The 22,027-nt window shown below is 48.6% G+C and overlaps 1 protein-coding gene and 1 pseudogene across 1 annotated transcript in view; one reads left to right on the forward strand and one right to left on the reverse strand.

Moving 5' to 3' along the window:
* The window catches only part of LOC148152298 (disintegrin and metalloproteinase domain-containing protein 12-like), a 657,223-nt gene that overhangs the window by 378,628 nt on the left and 256,568 nt on the right, over nucleotides 1–22,027 (reverse strand). Inside the window, exons 11-12 of the mRNA XM_087986062.1 lie at nucleotides 21,663–21,805; nucleotides 15,843–16,020 (exon numbers count right to left, since the gene is read on the reverse strand). Of these exons, the coding sequence (XP_087842188.1) occupies nucleotides 15,843–16,020; nucleotides 21,663–21,805 (321 nt within the window). The remainder of the gene's footprint in view (nucleotides 1–15,842; nucleotides 16,021–21,662; nucleotides 21,806–22,027) is intronic.
* LOC148152299 (uncharacterized) lies at nucleotides 4,155–6,279 on the forward strand (annotated as a pseudogene).

Raw genomic sequence — 22,027 nt, forward strand, 5'->3', positions numbered from 1 at the left:
GTATCACTCAGAAGCCTGGGGAGAGCGCCCAGGAATATGGGGTCCGCAGGTTCGAGGCATTCCAAGCGCACAGCGGGGTTCCCGACGCTGATAGGCAGAACCCCGCATTCATTCAATTATACAAAGACGTCTGAGCCCCGCACACCAGGCAGTCCTACGGACGGGCCTGGTGCCCTATGTCACCTTTGCAGAGCTTGAGAACTGGGCCATGTCCCTTGACAACCGAGCGGCGCCCGCCGTTGTGGCAGTTTCAATGGTCGGACCAGACGTTTGCTTCCGCTGCGAACTGCCGGGGCACCGAAAAGCCCAATGCCCGCTCTCTTCCCGACCTCCCTGGGGCCAAAAGGGGGGCCGGCTACCCTCACAGCCACACTCTTCACGCCCCACAACCAGGAACGCCCCAGACAAGGGGTCGACAGTGACCCCGGACCTCACAGGACCCGCAGCCCAAGCCCGAAACCCACCACTCCCGACTGGGATCAGCTCAGTCGGGACCAGCTGCTCGAGCTTTTACAGATGCTCGCTCGACGCAAAGACTGACTAGCGTCGGCCCCCGTCCCGGGAGCCGACCCCCGTATCTGGGTTTCCGCATCGCTAGGGGGCCGCCGATGCAAGATTTTGATTGATACGGGGGCGTTGGTCTCTCTCACCGACCTCGATCTTCCCTCAACCCACCACTCCATTTCCATTAAAGGGGTTGGGGGGAGCTCGGTTATTGCACGCCGAAGCGAGGCTGTCCTCTTAGAGGTAGACAACATTTTACTCCCCGTACATTTCTGGGTTTGCCCAAACTCGGAGGGGACGATCATGGGTATCGACCTCCTGGGCGAGCTGGGGGCGGTGGTGGATGCGTTCCACCGTCGCCTCCTGTGGACATCCCGCGATCTTCACAAGAGCTCCCACGAGGGGAGATGGGTGCCCACTAAATCCGTCGCTACACTTGCACCCAGTGTGCCCATCGCCCGGGACTGGGCCAAGGACGGTGCCTTCGGAGCCGTCTGCCAACTAGTCCCGGAGGTGTGGGCCAAGAGCAAGCAGGACTGCGGCCTCGTCTGTTCTCCTCCTGAGCGGATACCCGGGCCCGTACACGCCCCGCACCGACAATACCCGACACGGCGTCCTGCGCCCGGCGGTGTCCACCACCAACTCCCCTATATGGTCAGTCCGGATGACGGATGGCAGCTACAGGCTCACCATCGACTACACGGCACTCAATAGGATCACCCCCAAAGAACACCCTATCGTAGCCAGCCCGACCACCATCTTCAACCGCCTCGAACCCTCACATCGGATATTTACGGTCCTGGACGTGGCGAATGGCTTTTGGTCCATTCCCCTGCACCGTGACTCACAGGACAAGTTTGCCTTCACGCTGCAGGACAGGCAGTACACATGGACCCGCCTGCCACAGGGCTTCCACAATAGCCCTAACATTTTCCACAGGGTCATGAGCCGGACCCTGGAGGGGTGCGACCTCTCCCTCTTCTCGAGCACCCTCCTACAATATGTAGACGAACGTTTGATCGCATCCGCGGACGTGTGCCAACACCTGGGCACCCTGGCCGCCGTCCTGCGGACACTCGCCTGGGCAGGATTCAAAATAAGCCCCACGAAGGCTCAGGTCGGACTGGCTAAAGTCCGCTACCTGGGACATGACATCAGCCAGGGGAGCAAGACCTTACCCGCCGACCGCAAGTCGGCCATCGCTGACATGCCGCGGCCGGACACAGTCAGGGGAATCCGCCGCGTCTTGGGGCTTTTTAACTACTGCCGCCCCTTCATTGCACATTTCACCACTATCGCCGAACCCATTCAGGGCCTGGTGAAGGGGGGCAGGCCGGGAGCGGAGAGGGTGGTATGGGGACCCGAACAGGACGATGCTTACTCTATGTTAAAGTCCCATCTCCTCAGCGCCCCGGCCCTGCGCCTCCCTGACCTATCCAAGCCCTTCCACATCTTCTACGGACTTGAGGGGGGGTTTTACAGCGCTGTTATCACGCAAACCTCAGGCGACCACATGAGACCAGTAGGTTACTACTCCACAAAGGAGTCCCCGGTCGTGAAGGGCATGCACCACTGCGTGGCGGCGCTGGATTGCGCCGCATGGGCGGGCCGGGTGTGTGAGCCGGTCACCATGTCCGGACAGATAATACTACACACTAGACACATGATAGTTGAACTCCTGAACACGGGCCACCTCCGGACGGTCTCGGATGCCCGCAGGGAAACTTGGGAGGCGGTTCTCCTCCCCCAGAACCAGTCCATTCAGATCGTTAGGGACACAGGACTAAACCCTGCCAAAGGGATTATCGCATGGGGGGAACCCCATCATTGCCAGGCCGCCATCGATTCGGCGGAGGGTGACTGCGTGGCCGACAGCCCGGTCCCTGATCCCGACCTGACCTTGTATGTGGACGGCTCACGTAGGCTTGTCGAGGGGTCCTACCAAATGGGATGGGCGGTGGTCGACCATACCGGGACCACCCGAGCAGAGGGAACGATGGGGGCGACACCTCCGCCCAGGTCGCGGAGCTGGTCGCCCTCACCACCGCACTCTGCCTGGGAGCAGGCAAGCGGGTGAACATCTTTACCGACAGCCAGTACGCTTTCGGGGTAGTCCATGATTACATGGCAGCATGGAGCCGCCGGGGCTTTATCAAACACAAAAATACAGTCCGCGACCTGGTGGCAGCCGCACGCCTCCCCCTGCTTGCTGCGGTGATAAAAATCAAAGCACACCAGCGGGCCACCACTGCTTAACAGCTTGGGAATCATTGGGCCGACCTGGCCGCAAAGGCCGCCACAGACGCAGCGCTACCGCCCACGCATGCAGCACCCGCTACTGAGGTCAGGGATGTGAACGTCCTGGACATCCAGAATTGCACGCAGCCCAGTGAGTTAGAGGACTGGCTGGCAAAGGGCGCAGCCCGCGTCCCCGATGGGGTGTGGCGGCACGGCGACAGGGTCGTGGCACCCGCGGCTATCAGAACGACCTTGATGCAATTACACCACGAGCCGGACCACGCGGGTCGTGACGGAACGCTTGCTAGGCTCCAGGCTGACTGGTGGTGGCCCGGCCTCGGCCGCGACGTGGCCAAACACTGCCGCCGATGCGTTATCTGCGCCCAGCACAACCCGGGGCGGCCCCTGCGCATTCCCCTGGCGCACCAGCCACGGCCCAAGGGGCCCTGGGAGAACCTCCAAGTTGATTTCACAGGCCCCCTACCCTCCAGCCGTGGCAAGAAGTATTGCCTGGTGATCGTTGACCATTTCACGCGCTGGGTAGAAGCCTTCCCTTCACAGGACAGTACATCCGCCACCGTGGCCAGAGTGCTGGCCTTCGACATCTTCCCTCACTGGGGGGTCCCCCTCCAGATTGACTCAGATCAGGGCACGCACTTCACCGGACGCGCAATGAAACTGACCTGCCGCCTCCTAGGCATCAGACAGCGCTTCCACGTCCCGTTCCATCCCCAGAGCTCCGGGATGGTCGAGTGCATGAACCGGACCCTCAAAGCGGCGATCGCGAGGGCGATCACCAAAACAGGGCAGGGCTGGGTGGACGTTCTGCCCTGCATACTGATGCGCTTAAGGGCCACCCCAGGACGCTCCACTGGCCTCACTCCCTTCGAGCTCATGACGGGGAGGGCCATGCGACTACCAGAGAACGTCATGGTCGGGGGGGAAGACATGGCCTCCCTGAGGGACAGGATGACGCGCTATATCAGGCAGCTGGACACGCAGCTGCGGGCCCTTAGACAAACTGCGCGCGACCAGCAGGACATTAGGGACCAGGCAAAACTGCAGCCGCATCTGCCCGCCCAACCCCTTCGCGGCGTTGGGGACAAAGTCCTGGTCAGGGCCGCCCCCGACAGGCCCGGCTTCGCCCCCCGGTGGCTGAGACCGCATGAAACCATCCTCACCAGCGACACGTGCGCCTGTGTCGACCTGAAGGGAAAGGGCAGGTGGAAACACTGGTCCCAGCTTAAGCCCTACCCTTAAGCCTCGACCAGACAGACACTCCCCCTTGACTTGACTCTAACTCTTTCTCCTTACAGTGCAACGGGTGGACCGGTTCCAGGGAGACCTGCTCCTACACACACTAACCCTACACCCTTGGTAAGGGTGCCTCTCACCCTCTCTTCCCACAGATCATGCTTCACCGGTGCACCGCTCTCCTCCCTGCTCTCCTCTTCGCCCTACGACTGGCGCCTTCCTTCCCCGAAATACATGACAACTTCTACCGCCACGGTGTTGCCTTCAACACGTCCGACGCCATCTGTATTCCTGCAAGGGACAAGCCTGACGAGATCGACGCGTTCTACAACGCCTGGCTGGAGGTCCTCCCGGGCGTACAGACACTCTGTTTCTTCTGCACGTCGGAGCGCGACCCGTGGCCGACCTGCCTCCGGCGTGCAGAGGCGATGGACTTGGGGGGGGTTGCATGTTTGGGACAATGTGTGCCATGCCAGAGGACCTCTCCTCTGCCCAGGCCTTTGATGCCTTTACTGTACGGGATCTGTCTGTTTGCGGATATTACGAGCCGACTAATGCCGCGGTAGTCTCTTTGTATTTGTGCTTTCCACCCGCCCCGACCACACCGCCCCCGACCACGACTCCCGAGATATTGCCGTGCCCCTCCCTGGGACCGGGGCCCGCGGGGGGACAGGTATTGTGGGATGAGGGAGAGGCCCTTTATGACAACGTCCGACACGAGGTCGTGCCTGTGCTGGTCAATATATCGGGCATCCGGGTACCGGACTATTGCACAGCACAGGTACGCAACCTATACGCCATGATGGAGAAGGTGGTTATAGAGAGGGCCATAGACGCCATGGGGGCAACCCACTACCGGACCGACATACATAACACGCACACACAACGACACAGACTGGATATAGTCAACGGTGCCCTCACAGGACTCAACACGGGGACATCCGTAGTAAACTCCCTAGACATCCAGGGCCTTAACGAAAAGGGCGAGCAACTAAAAGGGGTAATGAGGGACCTGCTACAGAGGTCTCTCACAGATCAGGCAGACCAGGCACGCCTGGGGGAAGAGGGAGCGTACATCCAGCTCGACGGCATTGCAGTCCTGGAAACACACGCCCACACCATTAACCGCCTTATAGACCGGGAAAGAGAAAACACGGCCCATATCCACGAGGGGCAGCTGTGCCATGCGTATGGCCTGTGGATGGTAGCCCAGATCCGGCATAATTTTGACCAGGTCCAAAGGGGGGAGGTGCCCAACTGGATCGACAGTGCCAAACTGGCCTCGCTCGCGAGGCGCTCCGGGCCGCTCGACAACCGGACTTTGAAGGGTATGACCTGAGTATACCCAGTGATTCCCAACTGTGAGGTCAGTGAGGCGACAGGAGTCGGGATTGTCCTCCTGATCCCCGTGGTCACCCCAGGGTCTGGGCCATTTCCCCTGTTTCACATTGATAACATTGGAGTCATACGGGAAAACGCTTCCCTCAAATATCGATTAGCTCACCACACAGCCATATCTCGAAACGGCGCTGTGTACGGGGTGCCGCTTACAGGCTGCAAGCAGCGAGGGGCGATTACCATCTGCCCTCACCTCTTACGAAGGAGTGAAACAGCGGACTGCGGGTTCAACCGGACACAGGGCTGCACCCTTGAAATTGAACCCACGGGCCCCCACTTCACTAGGGCGGGATATGGTGGGGGGGACGATACTGTGTCTCCACTCTTGAAACCTCATTTTGGTATAATGGACTGCAGTGCCCGATTCCCCAGCACGAGTTCTGCTTCATCCCCAGGCGCCCTGTCACAGTTGGGCAAGCTCACATCTCAGAGGTCCGACGACGGAACCCCGAGTCCATACAAACTACTGATAAATTCAGGGACACCCTCAGGAAATATCAGGAGCCTGAACAAGCCCCCATCCCACATTTGGCTGAGGTCTTACGGGAGCTTAGGACACGGGTAGGACACTCAGTGAAATTGTATCACCAGTTGCAGTCGCATGTAAAGGACCTAGAGGAGGACACAGACACAGCTCTGCAGTCCCAGGGGTGGGCACAGAGGGTGTGGGATTGGGGCCAGAACGTGAACATCCATCCCTTGATCCGAATCATCTCGCACACCATTGTAGGCATACAATTACTGCTGGCTCTGGCCTGGCTCCTGGTGGCGTGTCATTCATGCCGCCAGCACAATAAACGGAAGGCCAGGAAGACCATGCTCCACGCCATCGACTCCTGGCGGGCGATCAGGCATTGTGAGCTCACAGGGCTCGAGTTAATGTGACCTTCTCCCGGGACTATCCAAAGGCCCCATGACTGCAGCATGACGGCCGGCGCAATGTACCGGACGAGGAGCCGACTTTTAAAATATCGGCATTGGGGGTGTGGGCGTGTCCAACCCCTTGCCGAAAGGGGGGACTGCAAGCGGGCATCAGAGCCGCCCCGCATTTGCCACGGGACTATGCCTACATCAGGAAACGATAAGAATTCATTTTTGTGTTTTAAACAGCAGTCGCAGCTTTAAAACCCACAAAAACTCAGCAGCTGCCGGTCCGCCCACGTGACTGGGAGATAGGAGACAGAGGACAGATAGAATTCACACTAGACCAACATTACCCATGACTCATGGGCCAAAACTCCAGAATTAATTAAATATGGAAACCCATCTCCTAATCACATCAAGAGACTGACTGAAACACACCCATACCCATCGATACAGAGCCATTCTGACACAACGGACAGGCATCCACCAGACAGGAACGGACAGACCAATACACACCAACACCCCAAGGGAACAAAGGGGGGTGCTAGCCCCTGCCCTCACAGAGAGAGACAAGCAGATAATACCCGGACCCGTTTTACATAAACCAATTAGCACCCTATTGTGCGTGCCCTGCAACTCTCCTGGGACGGCAGGAAACAGCCTTTCGCACCTACTCCAGTGTTGATGGGGAACTATCATCCCATTCATCCTCAAATCCCACACATCCTGACATCTAAAAGTATATAATATGAAGCTGCGCACGGGAACAGTAGAGCAGCCAAGATTCGGACCTCGGATAATCTCCGCCGGCGTTACTGCAGTAATAAACGTTACCGATTGTTGAACCGCACTCTGGGCTCGGATTGATATCATTTCATCCGCGCTAACACTGCTTTGTGATTACCTGCTGTACCTGTGTGCTAAGCTTTCTGTGTTTCATACACATTTCCATTTGTGTTGCAGCTTTTTGCAGTTTTTCTCCATTTAAATAATATTCTGTTTGTTTGTTCTCTCTCCCACAATGAACAACTTCACATGTTCCCACCTTGTACTCCATTTGCCAACTTATTACCCACATAATTAACCTACCAATGTCTCTCTTTGAATAGATTTTCCACATCTCACAGCGTGTCTTTCTACCTATTTTTGTGGCATCCACATTTGGTTGCAGTACATTTGCTTCCTTCCTCCAAGTCATTCGTATAGATTGTAAACAGTTGTGGTCCCAGCACTGACCCCTGTGGAACCCCCTGTGGGTTGCAAGTCACTAACCTGAAAAACAGCCCCTGATCCCCACTCGTTGTTTCCTGCCCATGAAGCCATGCTGCCTTTGCTTCATCAGATCATGATTTATTTTAATTGTTCAGCTATTATTTCCTTAATAATTGATTCCAAAACTTTTCCAACAATAGAATTTAGGCTAATCAGTCAATAGTTACCAATTTTTTTCCCTCACTTACCTTCTGAATCAAGCTGTCACATTGGCAGCTTTCCAATCCTCTGGTACTTCTCCAGAATCCAAGGATTTTTGGAAAATTACAACCAACTTATCCACTATCTCTGTGGCTACCTCCAGATAAACGGCACTTGGATAAGAAGGGAGGTTGTGAATTTTGTCAAAAGGGGGTTAAAAAAAAGCATATGAAAGGTTTTGGAAGCTAGGATTTAGGGATAGGTTTTAGGCGTGTTTAGCAAAGCATGCCAAATTAAGGACAGTCAGCATGGTTCTGTTGGGGCAGGGTCATGCCTTACTATTTGAAGAATTGTTTGAGGAAGTGACGAAGGTAATTGATGAGGGTAGAACTGTAGATGTTATCTATATGGATTTAGTAAGGCTTTCGACATGGTCCCTCATGGTCGACTCATCCAGCAGATTAAGATGCATGATATTCACAGTGATCTGGCTGCGTGGATTCAGAGTTTGCCTGCCCGTAGAAGGGAGAGGGTAGTAGTTGAAGGGTGTTTTTCAGGCTGGATGTCCATGCAGGGTTTTTGCCAGGATCTGTACTGGGATCTGTGTTGTTTGTGATATATATGAATGACTTTGATGAAGTAGTAGATGGGTGGGTTAGGAAAGTTGTAGACAACGCAAAGATCGGTGGAGTTCTGGATTGTGTAGAAGGTTAGCGAAGGATACAGCAGGATATAGATCAGTTGCATTTATGAAAGGAAAAATGGCAGATGGAGTTTACTCCAGGCAAAGGTGAGGTGCTGCACATTGAGATATTTAATGTTAAGGAAAAGTATACAATTAATATGTTACAAAGGACAGGTCGACACCCCTCTGATATTTAAAACCGAAACACCAAGAGGGGAGCGCCTCACCTCCCAATCCGATAAAGAAGTGTGATAAGGGGTATAACCTACCTCTCACCCTCATAGCCTGTTGTAAAGGAGTGTTTCTATGAAAGGAATCCCTAATACTCACTTTATAAGTTACAAGTAACAATTTATTTACTTAAACTAACAATGAACAAATTAACAGAATTACTAACAAACTGGACAATTCCTCTCTAACTACTATCTCGTCCCTCACTGAACTAAATTCTTTTGGTATGCTGTTCCAATAACACAAGTCCCACTTATATAAATCCAACTAATAAGAAAGCCTCTCAAACTTCACATAATGTGTCTTCCAAAATGCTCCTCACCCTCTCAGCTGATCTTCTTTCTGAAATACCTCTCTCCATCGAATTCTTGTAACAGGGCTGTTCTCTCTGTGGATTCTGCTGTCTGGAATATTTGCTAAACGTGCCTTTCATGAATAGATGGTGCTCTTTTACAAAGGTTGGAGATTTCTTGTGAAAGCCTGGCATTTATTTCTCAGATGGTGGATTTGCTCCTTCTTCAGGTGGCAGTTTGCTCTCCCATCTACATACCTGTGATGACATACAAATTTCTTTACAATCGGATTGGTTTGAGGTAGTCAATACCAGCAGGTTTAAATTTAATTACGATTTAGTACCTAGGACCTGGTTTAAATTTATATGGTTAATATTCAGACTGGTTGCCTTAACATCAAAACAAGCCAAGATTACAGCTACACCAGCAATTGATACCTATGTTTCACCAACTGCTGCCCACAGGCATTCATTTTAAATCTCCAAACTTTGAAAAGCATTTCACTCTTAAAGGGACCACACATTTTTTCCTCCTACCATTTTTAACAAATTGTAGCTTCTTGCCTTCCACTTCAGCAGTAATCGATACAACTTCGTAATACCTCCCCATTAAGAAAAAGTGAAAAATCACTATGAAAAGGTTGCTTCTATTTTTTCTCTAAACCTTATCACAAGGTACATGGATCAGTAATCTAAAGTTATACACTTTGTTCTAATATATATAAAAAATATTGAACTCCACTGGTTCGATCTTGTCGACACATTTTCTTTTAAACTCATGAAAATACATCTTCAATAACATTATTACGTCCCGTCACATATACAATCTGTAAACTAAAAGCCTGTAAAATGCGACTTCTATAAATAGTCTCATATTTCTGTCCTTAAATCTTGCCACAAAGGTGAGAAGTTTGAGGTCTGTGTACCTAAGCATCTCTGAAATATTGTTTGTAATCCATCAGCAGGGCCATCGTGCTACTAAAGTTTGGGACTAACTTCCAGTAGAACCCACTCAGTCCCAAACACTGAAGTACCTCTCTCTCTTCAAAGATAGTCTTGAAAATTCCTTGATGGTCTTCGTCTTCACATTCCTCGGGTCATCATTCCATGTCTGACATTATGTACCAAGAATATAATTTTTGCCTGAATGAATTCAGTTTTTGTTAAATTTATAACCAGTTTTGCCTCCTGTAGTTTTTCAAAGAGCTCTGTCAAATGTGCCATATGATCTTTCCATGAATGGCTAAAGATCACTAAGTCATCGATATGGTTGGCACAATTGGTCAAACCTGCCACAACTCTTTTCATGAGTCTTTGGAATGCGGCTGGTGTGTTCTTCATTCCAAAGAGAATCACTTTGAATTGATATAGCCCATTTGGGGTTACAAACACAGAAACTTTGTTCACTCTTTCTGATAAAGATACTTATAGTAACCACACAGTAAGTCCAACCGTGTGATGTAAGTGGCTTGTCCAACTTTTTCTCCACAATCCTCCGGCTGAAGAATTGGGTATGAGTCTCATTTAGTTAGGACGATGACCTTCAGGCTTTGGAACCAACATAATTGGTGAACTCCACTCGCTCTAACTCAGATCGATGATGTCTTCTAGGAACATTGCTTTAACTTCCTTCTGTGCCTGTGCTGCTTTGAGAGGATTAAGCCTGTAGGGGGTGTTTTATCAGAACAGCCTTCCCTACATCAACCCCATGCACGACAGTATTAGTCCACTCCAGTCAATTCTAACATATGTCCTCATACTCCTGCAACAAAGCTTTCAAATCAGTTCTCTTGTCTTGAGACAGATAGGTTACTATCCTATCTCATTCCTTCAAGTCCTCCTCATTAGTCAATCTACTCTGAACCACATCAAAATCCAAATCTTCTGGATTTGATTCCTCAATCTGAGAGGCACGAACTAATACTTTTTCCTCCTGTTCTCTTTCCAAAGATACTGGTTTATTACTGCCTAGTATTTGACACATATGACATGTACGGCAAAAGTCAACCACATCCTTATGCAATCCAAGCCAATAGAAACACATTCGTACCTTAGCCTGAGTCTTCCGCATCCGAGGTGACCTCCTACTGGTAATTCATGTGCTACCTGCAACACTTCCTGTCTGTATGCTACCGCTAACACAATCTGGTGCACCTCGGACTATATCTCCTCTGCAATAACTAGCAAGGTCTCCATTATTACCTCAGGATTCTATCCCTGAGATAATAACCCCATGGAATGCATTCTGATTCCTTTTTTCAAGTGGGCTTTATGGTATAAATCTTTTATTATCTCATGATGGGCCGAAGGCCTGTTTCCACACTGTAATTAATCTAATTATGGGCGGCATGGTGGCACAGTGGTTAGCACTGCTGCCTCACAGCACCAGAGACCCAGGTTCAATTCCCACCTCAGGCAACTGTCTGTGTGGAGTTTTCACATTCTCCCCGTGTCTGCGTGGGTTTCCTCCAGGTGCTCTGGTTTACCCCCACAGTCCAAAAATGTGCAGGTCAGGTGAATTGGCCATGCTAAATTGTCCATAGTGTTAGGTGAAGGGGTAAATGTAGGGGAATGGGTCTGGCTGGGTTGCTGTTTGGAGGGTCGGTGTGGACTTGTTGGGCCAAAGGGCCTGTTTCCACACTGTAATTAATCTAATCTAATCTTTTTGTTGTAACTTCAGTAATCTTTCAGAACTAAACACCTCCCCCTGTGCCTCTACCTGCTCAAGTTCTTCCTTTCCCATTTCATCAAACAGGGTGTCAGCGAACCAGACCTCAACTCCTTGTCTCTCCCTTTGGTTTTTCCTTCTTGCTTTAACTTATGACAGTGGGAGCTTCTTACCACACAGTCGGGAAAAATTCCACGCTTTTTTCTTATTAACTCCTCAGTTCCCTAGTTTTCCTTTGGCTCAGAGTCACAGAGTCATACGTATGTAAGTACAGAAACAGACCCCATGGTTCAACTCGTCCATGCCGACCAGATATCCTAAATTAATCTGGTCACATTTGCCAGTACTTAGCCCATATCCCTCTAAACCTTCCCTATTCATATACCCATACATAAATTGTACCAGCCTCCATCACTTCCTCTGGCAGCTCATTCCATACACATACCATCCTCTGTGTCTAAAAGTTGTCCCTCAGGTTCCTTTTAAATCTTTCCCCCCTCACCAAAAACCTGTGTCCTCTAGTTCTGGACTCCCCCACTCCAGGGAAAATACCTTGTCTATTTATCCTGTCCATGGCCCTCATGGTTTTATAAACCTCTATAAGGTCACCCCCTCAGCCTTCAATACTCCAGGGAAAACAGCCCCAACCTAATTAGCCTCTCCCTATAGCTCAAATCCTCCAACTCCGGTAACATCCTTGTAAATCTTTTTATGAATTTATCGAGTTTTGAAAAGATTTGTAGCTAAGGTTGAAGTTCTGAATATAGGTTTGCTCGCTGTGCTAGAAGGTTCATTTTCAGACGATTCATCACCCTACTCGGTAACATCTTCAGTGGGCCTCAGGCGAAGCATTGCTGATAAGTCTAGCTTTCTATTTATATGTTTGGGCTTCTTTGGGTTGATAATGTCATTTCCTGTGGTGATGTCATTTCCTGAGATGAAGTCACTTCCTGTTCTTTTTCTCTAGTCACCAGGATACATGAACACCAAATAGCCACAAAAAGACATGACCCTCTCTCACTAGTATCCTTCCATACAGATGAGGAAGGACACCACTTTGACTGGGACAGCACATTCATCCTAGAACAAGCCAAACAAAGACACGCATGAGAATTCCTAGAAGCATGGCATTCCAACCGGAACTCTATCAACAAACACATCGAGTTAGACCCCATCTACCACGCACTGAGAAAAAGAACAGGAAGTGACTTCACCACAGGAAATGACATCATCACATGAAATGACATCACCAACCGAAAGAAACTCAAACATGTAAATAGAAAGCACTTATCAGGACTTTGCCTGAGGCCCACTAAACATGTTACCTAGTAGGGTGACAAAACGTCTGGAAATGAACCTTACAGCTCAGCGAGCAAACCTACATCTTTTTTCTGAACTGTTTCAAGGTTCACAACAGAAAGATATAGAATGTAGTGAAATAGATGGTGACATCTTGAAAAATGTCCATGTTACAGAGGAGAAGTGCAGGATGTTTTCAAATGCATAAAGGTGGATAAATCCCCACGACCTCATCAGGTGCACCCTCGAACTCTGTGGGAAGCTAGGGAAGTGATTGCTGGGCCACTTGCTGGAATATTTGTATCATTTATAGTCACAGGTGTTATGGACAAGGCAAGACCATTCACAATTTTCTGAAGCAGGCAGCCGATACTATAACTTTGCAATTTGTTTCAGGAAGTGTCCACAGTAAGTTAACTAGGTTGAGTAATAGATCTTAAAAATGACAGAAATTTATTCACAAAATTACATAATGAAACAGAAAGAACAGAATAAAGAAGCCCTGCCGAACTCAGTCTATCTAAACTAGACTTAATTATACTGTTCTGGATATACACAACAATCCCAATAAGCAAACTCCCTTTAAAAACCAGTCTAAATGGAACATATCCTTACAGGTTGAAGTTGAAGGGCATAAACAGAGTGAGAGAGTTTCCACCCAGCTCCCTGTTGAACTGCCAACCAGTTCTGGACTGAACTAAACTACTCAGCTAGAGAGCTGACCACTCCCCTTTCATTATACAGGTCACTTCTAAAACATGACCACTTTGGCCTGAAGAACTAGTCTGAAGGAAACCTGGCCAGGTTTATTACCCCTCTGGAAAAAAATCAAGGACAAAGTATCCCTGAGCCATGGAACAGCTTTTAGAAAAAAAGGGACCAGCTTTGTGACACAGGTGAGGTGCCGGAAGACTGGAGGTTAGCTAACGTGGTGCCACAGTTTAAGAAGGGTGGTAAGGAAAAGCCAGGGAACTATAGACCAGTGAGCCTGACCTCAGTGATGGGCAAGTTGTTGGAGGGAATCCTGAGGGGCAGGATGTACATGTATTTGGAAAGGCAAGGGCTGATCAGGGATAGTCAACATGGCTTTGTGCGTGGGAAATCATGTCTCACAAGCTTGATTGAGTTTTTTGAAGAAGTAACAAAGAGGATTGATGCAGGTAGAGCAGTAGATGTGATCTAGATGGACTTTTATAAGGCGTTCGACAAGGTTCCACATAAGAGATTGGTCAGCAAGGTTAGATCTCATGGAATACTGGGAGAACTGGCCATTTGGATACAGAACTGGCTCGAAGGTAGAAGACACAAGGGTGGTGGTGGAGGGTTACATAGAATCCCTACAGTGTGGAAACAGGCCATTTGGCTCAACAGGTCCACACCGAACCTTTGAAGAGTAACTCACCCAGACCTATTCCGACCCAACATGTCCCCTGACTAACTCACCTAATCTACACATCCCTGTACATGAAGGGCAATTTAGCACGGTCAATTCACCTAACCTGCACAATTTTGGATTGTGCGAGAAAACTGGAGCACCCGGAGGAAACCCACACAGACACAGGGAGAATGTGCCAACTCCACACAGATGTATGAGGCTGGAACCAAACTCAGGTCTCTGGCGCTGTGAGACAGCACTGCTAACCACTTAGCCACCGTGTCACCCACCCCATGTTGTCTTTCAGACTGGAGGTCTGTGACCAATGGAGTGCCACAAGGATCGGTGCTGGGTCCACTACTTTTTGACATTTGTATAAATGATTTGGATGTGAGCGTAAGTGGTACAGTTAGTAAGTTTGCAGATGACACCAAAATTGGAGGTGTAATGGACAGCGAAGAGGGTTACCTCAGATTACAATGGGATCTTGACCAGATGGGCCAATGGGCTGAGAAGTGGTAGATTGAGTTTAATTCAGATAAATGTGAGGTGCTGCATTTTGGGAAAGCAAATCTTAGCAGGACTTATACACTTAATGGTAAGGTCCTAGGGAGTGTTGCTGAACAAACAGACCTTGGAGTGCAGGTTCATAGCTCCTTGAAAGTGGAGTCACAGGTAGATAGGATAGTGAAGAAGGTGTTTGGTATGCTTTCCTTTACTGGTCAGAGTATTGGGTACAGGAGTTGGGAGGTATTGTGAAGACATTGATTAGACCACTTCTGGAATATTGCATGCAATTCTGGTCTCCCTCCTATTGGTAAGACATTGTAAAACTTGAAAGAGTTCAGAAAAGATTTATAAGGATGTTGCCAGGGTTGGAGAATTTGAGCTGTAGGGAGAGGCTGAAGAGGCTGTAGCTGTTTTCCCTGGAGCATCGGAGGCTGAGGGGTGACCTTCACAGAGGTCTATAAAATCATGAGGGGCATGGATAGGATAAATAGACAAGGTATTTTCCCTGGGGTGGGGGAGTCCAGAACTAGAGGGTATAGGTTTATGGTCAGAGGGGAAAGATATAAAAGGGTAAAAACAAATTATTGCGGATGCTGGAATCTGAAACCAAAAGAGAAAATGCTGGAAAATCTCAGCAGGTCTGGCAGCATCTGTAAGGAGAGAAAAGAGCTGACATTTCGAGTCTAACTGACCCTTTGTCAAAGATATAAAGGGGACCTGAGGGGCAACTTTTTCACACAGAGGGTGGCATGTGTATGGAATGAGCTGCCAGAGGACGTGGTAGAGGCTGGTACAACTACAACATTTAAGAGGCATTTGGATGGGTATATGAATAGGAAGGGTTTCGAGGGATATGGGCCGGGTGCTAGCAAGTGGGACTAGATTAGGTTAAGATATCCGGTCAGTTGGACCGAAGAGTCTGTTCCCATACTGTACATCTCTATGACTCTATCACATCCATCCTATAGCAGGGAGACCAGAATTGCATGATTAGGCTTCTCCACTACAAGGGGCATCATTCCCACCTTTGATCCCCCAACTGTAGTGGTCCCCTCCTCACTCAAAGTGACTCACACACCCTGCTCCTCCATCAATTAGGTCCCATCCTTACCTTAGCGAAGCCACAGTCACACTGCTCGTCTTCCTCCACATACAGGTTTCCACACTCATGACCTGCCACCAGCTGCTCAAGATCTGGGAGGTTGAAGAGACAGGCTCCAAGTCCATGGAGAAAACCTCTCACTAAATCATCACGGCTGCAGTCACTGAACATCGTTGGCAATGGGAAACTGAGGGGAAGGAAACAAGAGCGCGTGTAGAATGGTTCATAGATCATTAGAAAGTACAGGAAGCATGCTCCTCATACAGATCATTGAAAATACTCCTTAGTTAGCACTTTCCACCCAAGGCCACTTCCATCTAGAAGGACAAGGGCACCAGACACACCGAATCAGTACCATCTGCAAGTTTCCCTCCAAGTCACTCACCATTCTGACTTGGAAATATATCGCCGTTCAATTCACTGTTATGGGGTCAAAATCCTAGAATTACCTCCCAAAGGTCAACCCACAGCACTTAGGGAGAGGGGTAACTGGAGGTCACAGTCAAAAAGGAGCAGACAGGAGCTCTATCCATGTGCACCCACCCTCCAAACAGTCATCAGTCTGAACACGGATGGCTCATCAGGGGGTCCAGGCCAAGATGAACACACAGCTCCACGTGCAGCTGAGTGTGCTGGGAGGGAGAGGACAGTGAAGATTATAGCAGGTATAAGGGTCTGACTTCAATTTTTAGGGGGCAATCAGTTGACATTTCTGTTGCCAAAAATTGGCATCCAACCTGGTGCCAGGATCAATGAGGTCAGTGAGAAGTTGCCAAGCAGGCCTGAGCAAGGATGTCACCAGTCACGCTCAACTTTGGTCCCAGAGATATTGGTAGAATGAGGTACATAGTCATGTAGGCAGAATTCAGGAAGCTGGATGGAAAACCAACACACAGGAACTAAACACTAATCATCTCTCACTTATCCCAAATGCCAAGCTGAAATAAGTATCAGAACAAGAGCATGCAACAGATGATGCATGGAGAGATAGTGCAGAATGGAGGGCGTTAGACTTCTGGAAAAGACAGGAGAAATTTAACAAGGGGTGCAAGTTTTAGAAAGAACGGCTGGACAGGTTGGGACATTTTTCAGTGGAGCGTAAGAGGTTGAGAAATGACCTTATAAAGATTTATAAAATCATGAGGGGTTTAGATACGGTTAATGGTAGGTGTATTTTCCCAAGGAAGGGGGTTTCATGACTAGGCGACATATTTTTAAGCTGAGAGATTTAAAAAAGACATGAGGGATAATTTTGTTTTTACAGGGCACGGCTCGCTTGTGGAATGAACTTCCTGAGAAAGTAACAGATTTTTGATGTACTTATTTATTGTCACGTGTACTGAAGTACAGTGAAAAGTTCTGTTTACAAGCAGTATGGGCAGATCATAGTGAGCAAGGATGAATGGTAAAACAGAAAAACTGCAGCAAGCTGCTATGCAGAGGGACCTGGATGTCCTTGTACATGAATCACTGAAGGTTGGTCTGCAGGTACGACAGGTAATTAGGAAGGCAAATGGGATTTTGTCCTTCATTGCGAAAGGGATTGAGTTTAAAAGCAGGGAGGTTATATTGTAGCTGTATAGGGTGCTGGTGAGGCCACACCTGGAGTACTGTGTACAGTTTTGGTCTCCTTACTTGAGAGAGGATGTACTGGCTCTGGAGGGGCTACAGAGGAGGTTCACTGGGTTGATTGCGTCGTTGAGGGGATTGGCTTATGAGGAGAGGCTGAGTAGACTGGGAACATACTCATTGGAATTCAGAGGAATGAGGGGGCAATCTTCTAGAAACATAAAATTATAAAGGGAATAGATGAAAGAAATACAGAGGATGTTTCCCCTGGCAGGTGAAACTAGGACAAGAGGGCATTTCCTCAAAATTAGGGGCAGCAGGTTTAGGACTGAATTGAGAAGGAACTTCTTCACCCAGAGGGTTGTGAATCTATGGAATTCCCTGCCCAGTGAAGCAGTTGAGGTTTCCTCATTGAATGTTTTAAAAGCTAAGATAGATAATCTTTTGAACAGTGAATGAATTATGGGTTATGGTGAGTGGGTGGGTAAGTGGTTCTGAGTCCATGAAAAGATCAGCTATGATCTTATTATATGGCGGAGCAGGCTTGAAGGGGGCAGACGGCCTACTCATCTGCTCCTGGTTCTTATATACGGATCAAAAAGACTTGGACAGACACACACAAATTAGATTGCTTATTCAGGCTGGAGAGTCCATTCATCAGTCTAACAAAGGCCAGGAAGAAGCTGTTTATGAACCTGTTGGTGCGTGTGTTCAGGCTGCCTGATGGAAGAGATTGTAGGGGATCATTACCGGGGTGGGAGGGGCCTTTGATGATGTTGGCAGCCTCTCCGTGGCAGTGAGCTGGGTAAATGGAGCCCATGGATGGGAGAGTGGATACCGTGATGGTCTGGGCTGTGCACACAACCTTCTGTCGTTTCTTATGGTCCTGGGCAGAGCAGTTGTCATACCAGGCCATTATACACCTGGACAGTATGCACGGTCTGTTTCCGTGCTGTAAGACTCAATTTAGACAGTGAAAGTCTTTTTCCGAGGATGATGACATCAGCTTGTACGAGGGGGCATAACTACAAAATGAGGGATGATAGATTTAAGACAGATGTCAGAGGAAAATTCTTTACGCAGAGAGTGGTAAGGGTGTGGAATGCCCTAACTGCTAATGTAGTCAACTCAGCCATATTAGGGAGATTTAAACATTCCTTAGATAAGCACATGGATGATGATGGAATTGTATAGGGGGACGAGCTGAGAATAGTTCACAGGTCGGCGCAACATCGAGGGCCGAAGGGCCTGTTCTGCGCTGTATTGTTCTATGGTCTATGTTCTATAACTGGTTTTGAATCTAGTTCTAGTTGGGAACATGTTGTACAGAAGGTTGTGTGCACAACCCGGACCATCATGGAAGCCACCCTCCCATCCTTGAACTCCATTTACACAGCTCACTGCTGCAGCGAGGCTGTCAACATCATCAAACACCTCTCCCACCTGGAAAGCTAAGGTCTGGGCCCTAGTTATTGAGCCTTGATAGACCATCCTCCCCCCATGCCACTGCCCCAACCAATGATCATAGGCCCCAACAGTAGTATTTGGGAAAGCTAATGGATGAACTATAATTTATTGCAAGGGGAAATTAGTACATGAGGAGTAAGGTTCTGCTTCAGTTGTACAAATGTTGAGATAATCATCATTTTTCTTTATTTTTCTCATTTTTGTTTGGAATTGAGAGTTGAAGTTGAGAAATGAACTTTGAACAGCAGCTTGTTTTAAAAATGCAGGATCAAACAAAAGACTGACACTTACAAAAGGGAACTGGCCTGGAACAAAAATGGAGGTTAATCATATCTCTTGTAGACAAACCAGCACTGCAATGTTGTTCAGGTACTGGGCAGCCAACCTCAGAGAATGTGAAAAAGGATAACAGAAACAGAGGGAACTAGTTTTCACTGGGTTTTGGACAGAAGCAGTTTTACAGTCAAAGTCATAGAGATCTATAGCACAGAAATTCTGGAACTCATTGCATATGAAAATGGTAGAGGGAGAAGTGTTCATTTCATTGAAGAAGTCCTTAGACTTGAACTTCCAAGAAACCAGGCTATTTGCTAAACGCAGAAATGGCTAAGGAACTGAATAATTACTCTGAGTCAGTCTTTACGGTGGAAGACATGAGTAATATCCCAACAATTCAAGAGAGTGAGGGGACAGAGCTGAGTATGATGGCTATCACCAAGGAGAAGGTGCCAGAAAAACTGAAAGGTCTGAAAGTGGATAAATCACCTGGACCAGATGGTCTACATAGAACAATACAGTGCAGAACAGGCCCTTCAGCCCTCGATGTCTACACCTCGGAGTTCAAAGGGAGATAGTTGAAGAGATAGTGGAGGCGTTAGTGTTGATCTTTTAGGAATCACTAGAGTCAGGGGAGGTCTCTAAGTATTGGAAAGTTGTTAATGTGACACCCCTGTTGAAAAAGGCAAAAAACGGAAATTACAGGCTGATTAGCGTAACCTCCGCTGTGGGTAAGGTTTTGGAGTCTATTGTGAAGGATGAGATTTCTGAGTACTTGGAAGTGCATTGTAAAATAGGGCAGAGTAGGCATGGTTTTATCAAGGGGAGGTCATGCCTGACAGATCTGCTCACATTCTTTGAGGAAGTAACAAGCAGGTTAGACCAAGGAGAGCCAATGGATGTTATCTACCTGGACTTCAAGAAGGCATTTGCACAAGGTGCCACACAAGAATCTACAGAGTAAGATAAGGGTCCGTGGTGTTCGACGCAAGATGCGAGCATGGATAGAAGCCTGACTGTCTGGCAGGAAGCAGAGAGTGGGGATAAAAAGGTCCATCTCAGGATGGCAGCTGGTGACAAGGGTGTTCACCAAGGCTCAGTGTTGGGACCACAACTTTTCACTTTATACATTAACGATCCAGATGAAGAAACTGTGGGCATTCTGGCTAAGTTTACAGATGCCACAAAGATAGGTAGAGGGACAGGTAGTATTGAGGAGGTGGGGAGGCTGCAGAAGGATTTGAACAGGCTAGGAGAGTGGGCAAAGTGGCAAATGGAGTACAACGTGGGAAAGTGTGAGGTCATGCACTTTGGCAGGAAGAATAGAGGCATGGACTATTTTCTAAATGGGGAGAAAATTCAGAAGCCTGAAGTGTAAAGAGACTTGGGAGTTCTCTCAAGGTAAACTTGCAGGTTGAGTCAGTAGTTAGGAAGGCAAATACAATGACAGAGTCCATGTACATAGATCCCTGAAAGTTGCCACCCAGGTTGATAGTGCTGTTAAGAAGGCATACAGTTGTATTGGTAGAAAGATTGAGTTCTGGAGCCGCAATATCATGCTGCAACTATACAAAACGCTGGTGCGGCCACACTTGGAATATTGTGTTCAGTTCTGGTCGCCCCATTACAGGAAGGATGTGAAAGCATTGGAAAAGGTGCAGAGGAGATTTACCGGATGTTGCCTGTTCTGGAGGGAAGGTCTGATGAGAACAGGCTGAGAGACTTGGGTCTGTTCTCATTGGAGAGAAGAAGGCTAAGAGGGGAATTGATAGAGACATACAAGATGGTCAGAGGATTAGATAGGGTAGACAGTGAGAGTCTTTTTCCTAGGATGATGACATCAGCTTGTACAAGGGGGCATAGCTGCAAATTGAGGGGTGATCAATTTACGACAGATGTCTGTGCAGGTTCTTTACTCAGAGGGTGGTAAAGGTGTGGAATGCCCGACCTGCCAATGTAGTCAACTCAGCCACATTAGGGAGATTTAAACATTCCTTAGATAAGCACATGGATGATGATGGGATAGTGTAGGGGGACAAGCTGAGAATAGTTCACAGGTTGGCGTAACATCGAGGGCTGAAGGGCCTGTTCCGCGCTGTATTGTTCTATATTATATAATTTTGGGCCCCATATCTCAGGAAGGATGTCCTGTCCCTGGAGTGGGTCCAGAGGAGGTTCACAACAATGGTCCCAGGATTGAAAAGATTTACATATGAGGAACATTTGAGAACTCTGGGTCTATACTCAATGGAGTTGAGAAGGATGAGGCCAGATCATTAAGCATGTTTTAAATGGAGATAGATAGGCTCCTGTGTATCAAGGGGTTCAAAGGTTATCGGGAGACAGCGGGAGAATGGGGTTGAGAAACCTATCAGCCATGATTGACTGGCAGAGCAGATTCAAAGGGCTGCTCCTATATTTTATGATGGGAAAGTGGGACGAGTGTTGGGAGTGGTTGGTGATACAGTTTGATAGACCAAAGAGCCTCTTTTCACAGTATGATTCTTTGGCCCTCACCGCTGTAATGCTTCCATGATACAGCCGCCAGAGGGATCGAGACATTGACAGCCCCTTGACTCAGAGTCATGTGCCATTCCAAGGTTGTGACCCATCTCATGGGCCAGGGTCGCAGCAATCGCCAGGAAGCTGGGTCTGCCATCCTGCAAGAGAGCAGAGAGAACATTCTGGAAAATCATTCAAATATCATCCGCAAATAATCAACAAATAACCAGGCCAGGGAGCCTGACATCAGTGGGAGGCAAGTTATTGGAGAGGATACTGAGGGATAGGATCAAACAACATTTGGAAGTCAAGGTCTGACTAGGGATAGTCAGCATGGATTTGTTCATGGGAAGTCACATCTGACAAATGTTCTGGAATTT

The sequence above is a fragment of the Chiloscyllium plagiosum genome, unplaced genomic scaffold, assembly GCF_037043375.1.
Source record: "Chiloscyllium plagiosum isolate Xiang-an unplaced genomic scaffold, Cpla_swu_hap1 HiC_scaffold_1, whole genome shotgun sequence".
In the NCBI taxonomy this organism is placed as follows: domain Eukaryota; kingdom Metazoa; phylum Chordata; class Chondrichthyes; order Orectolobiformes; family Hemiscylliidae; genus Chiloscyllium; species Chiloscyllium plagiosum.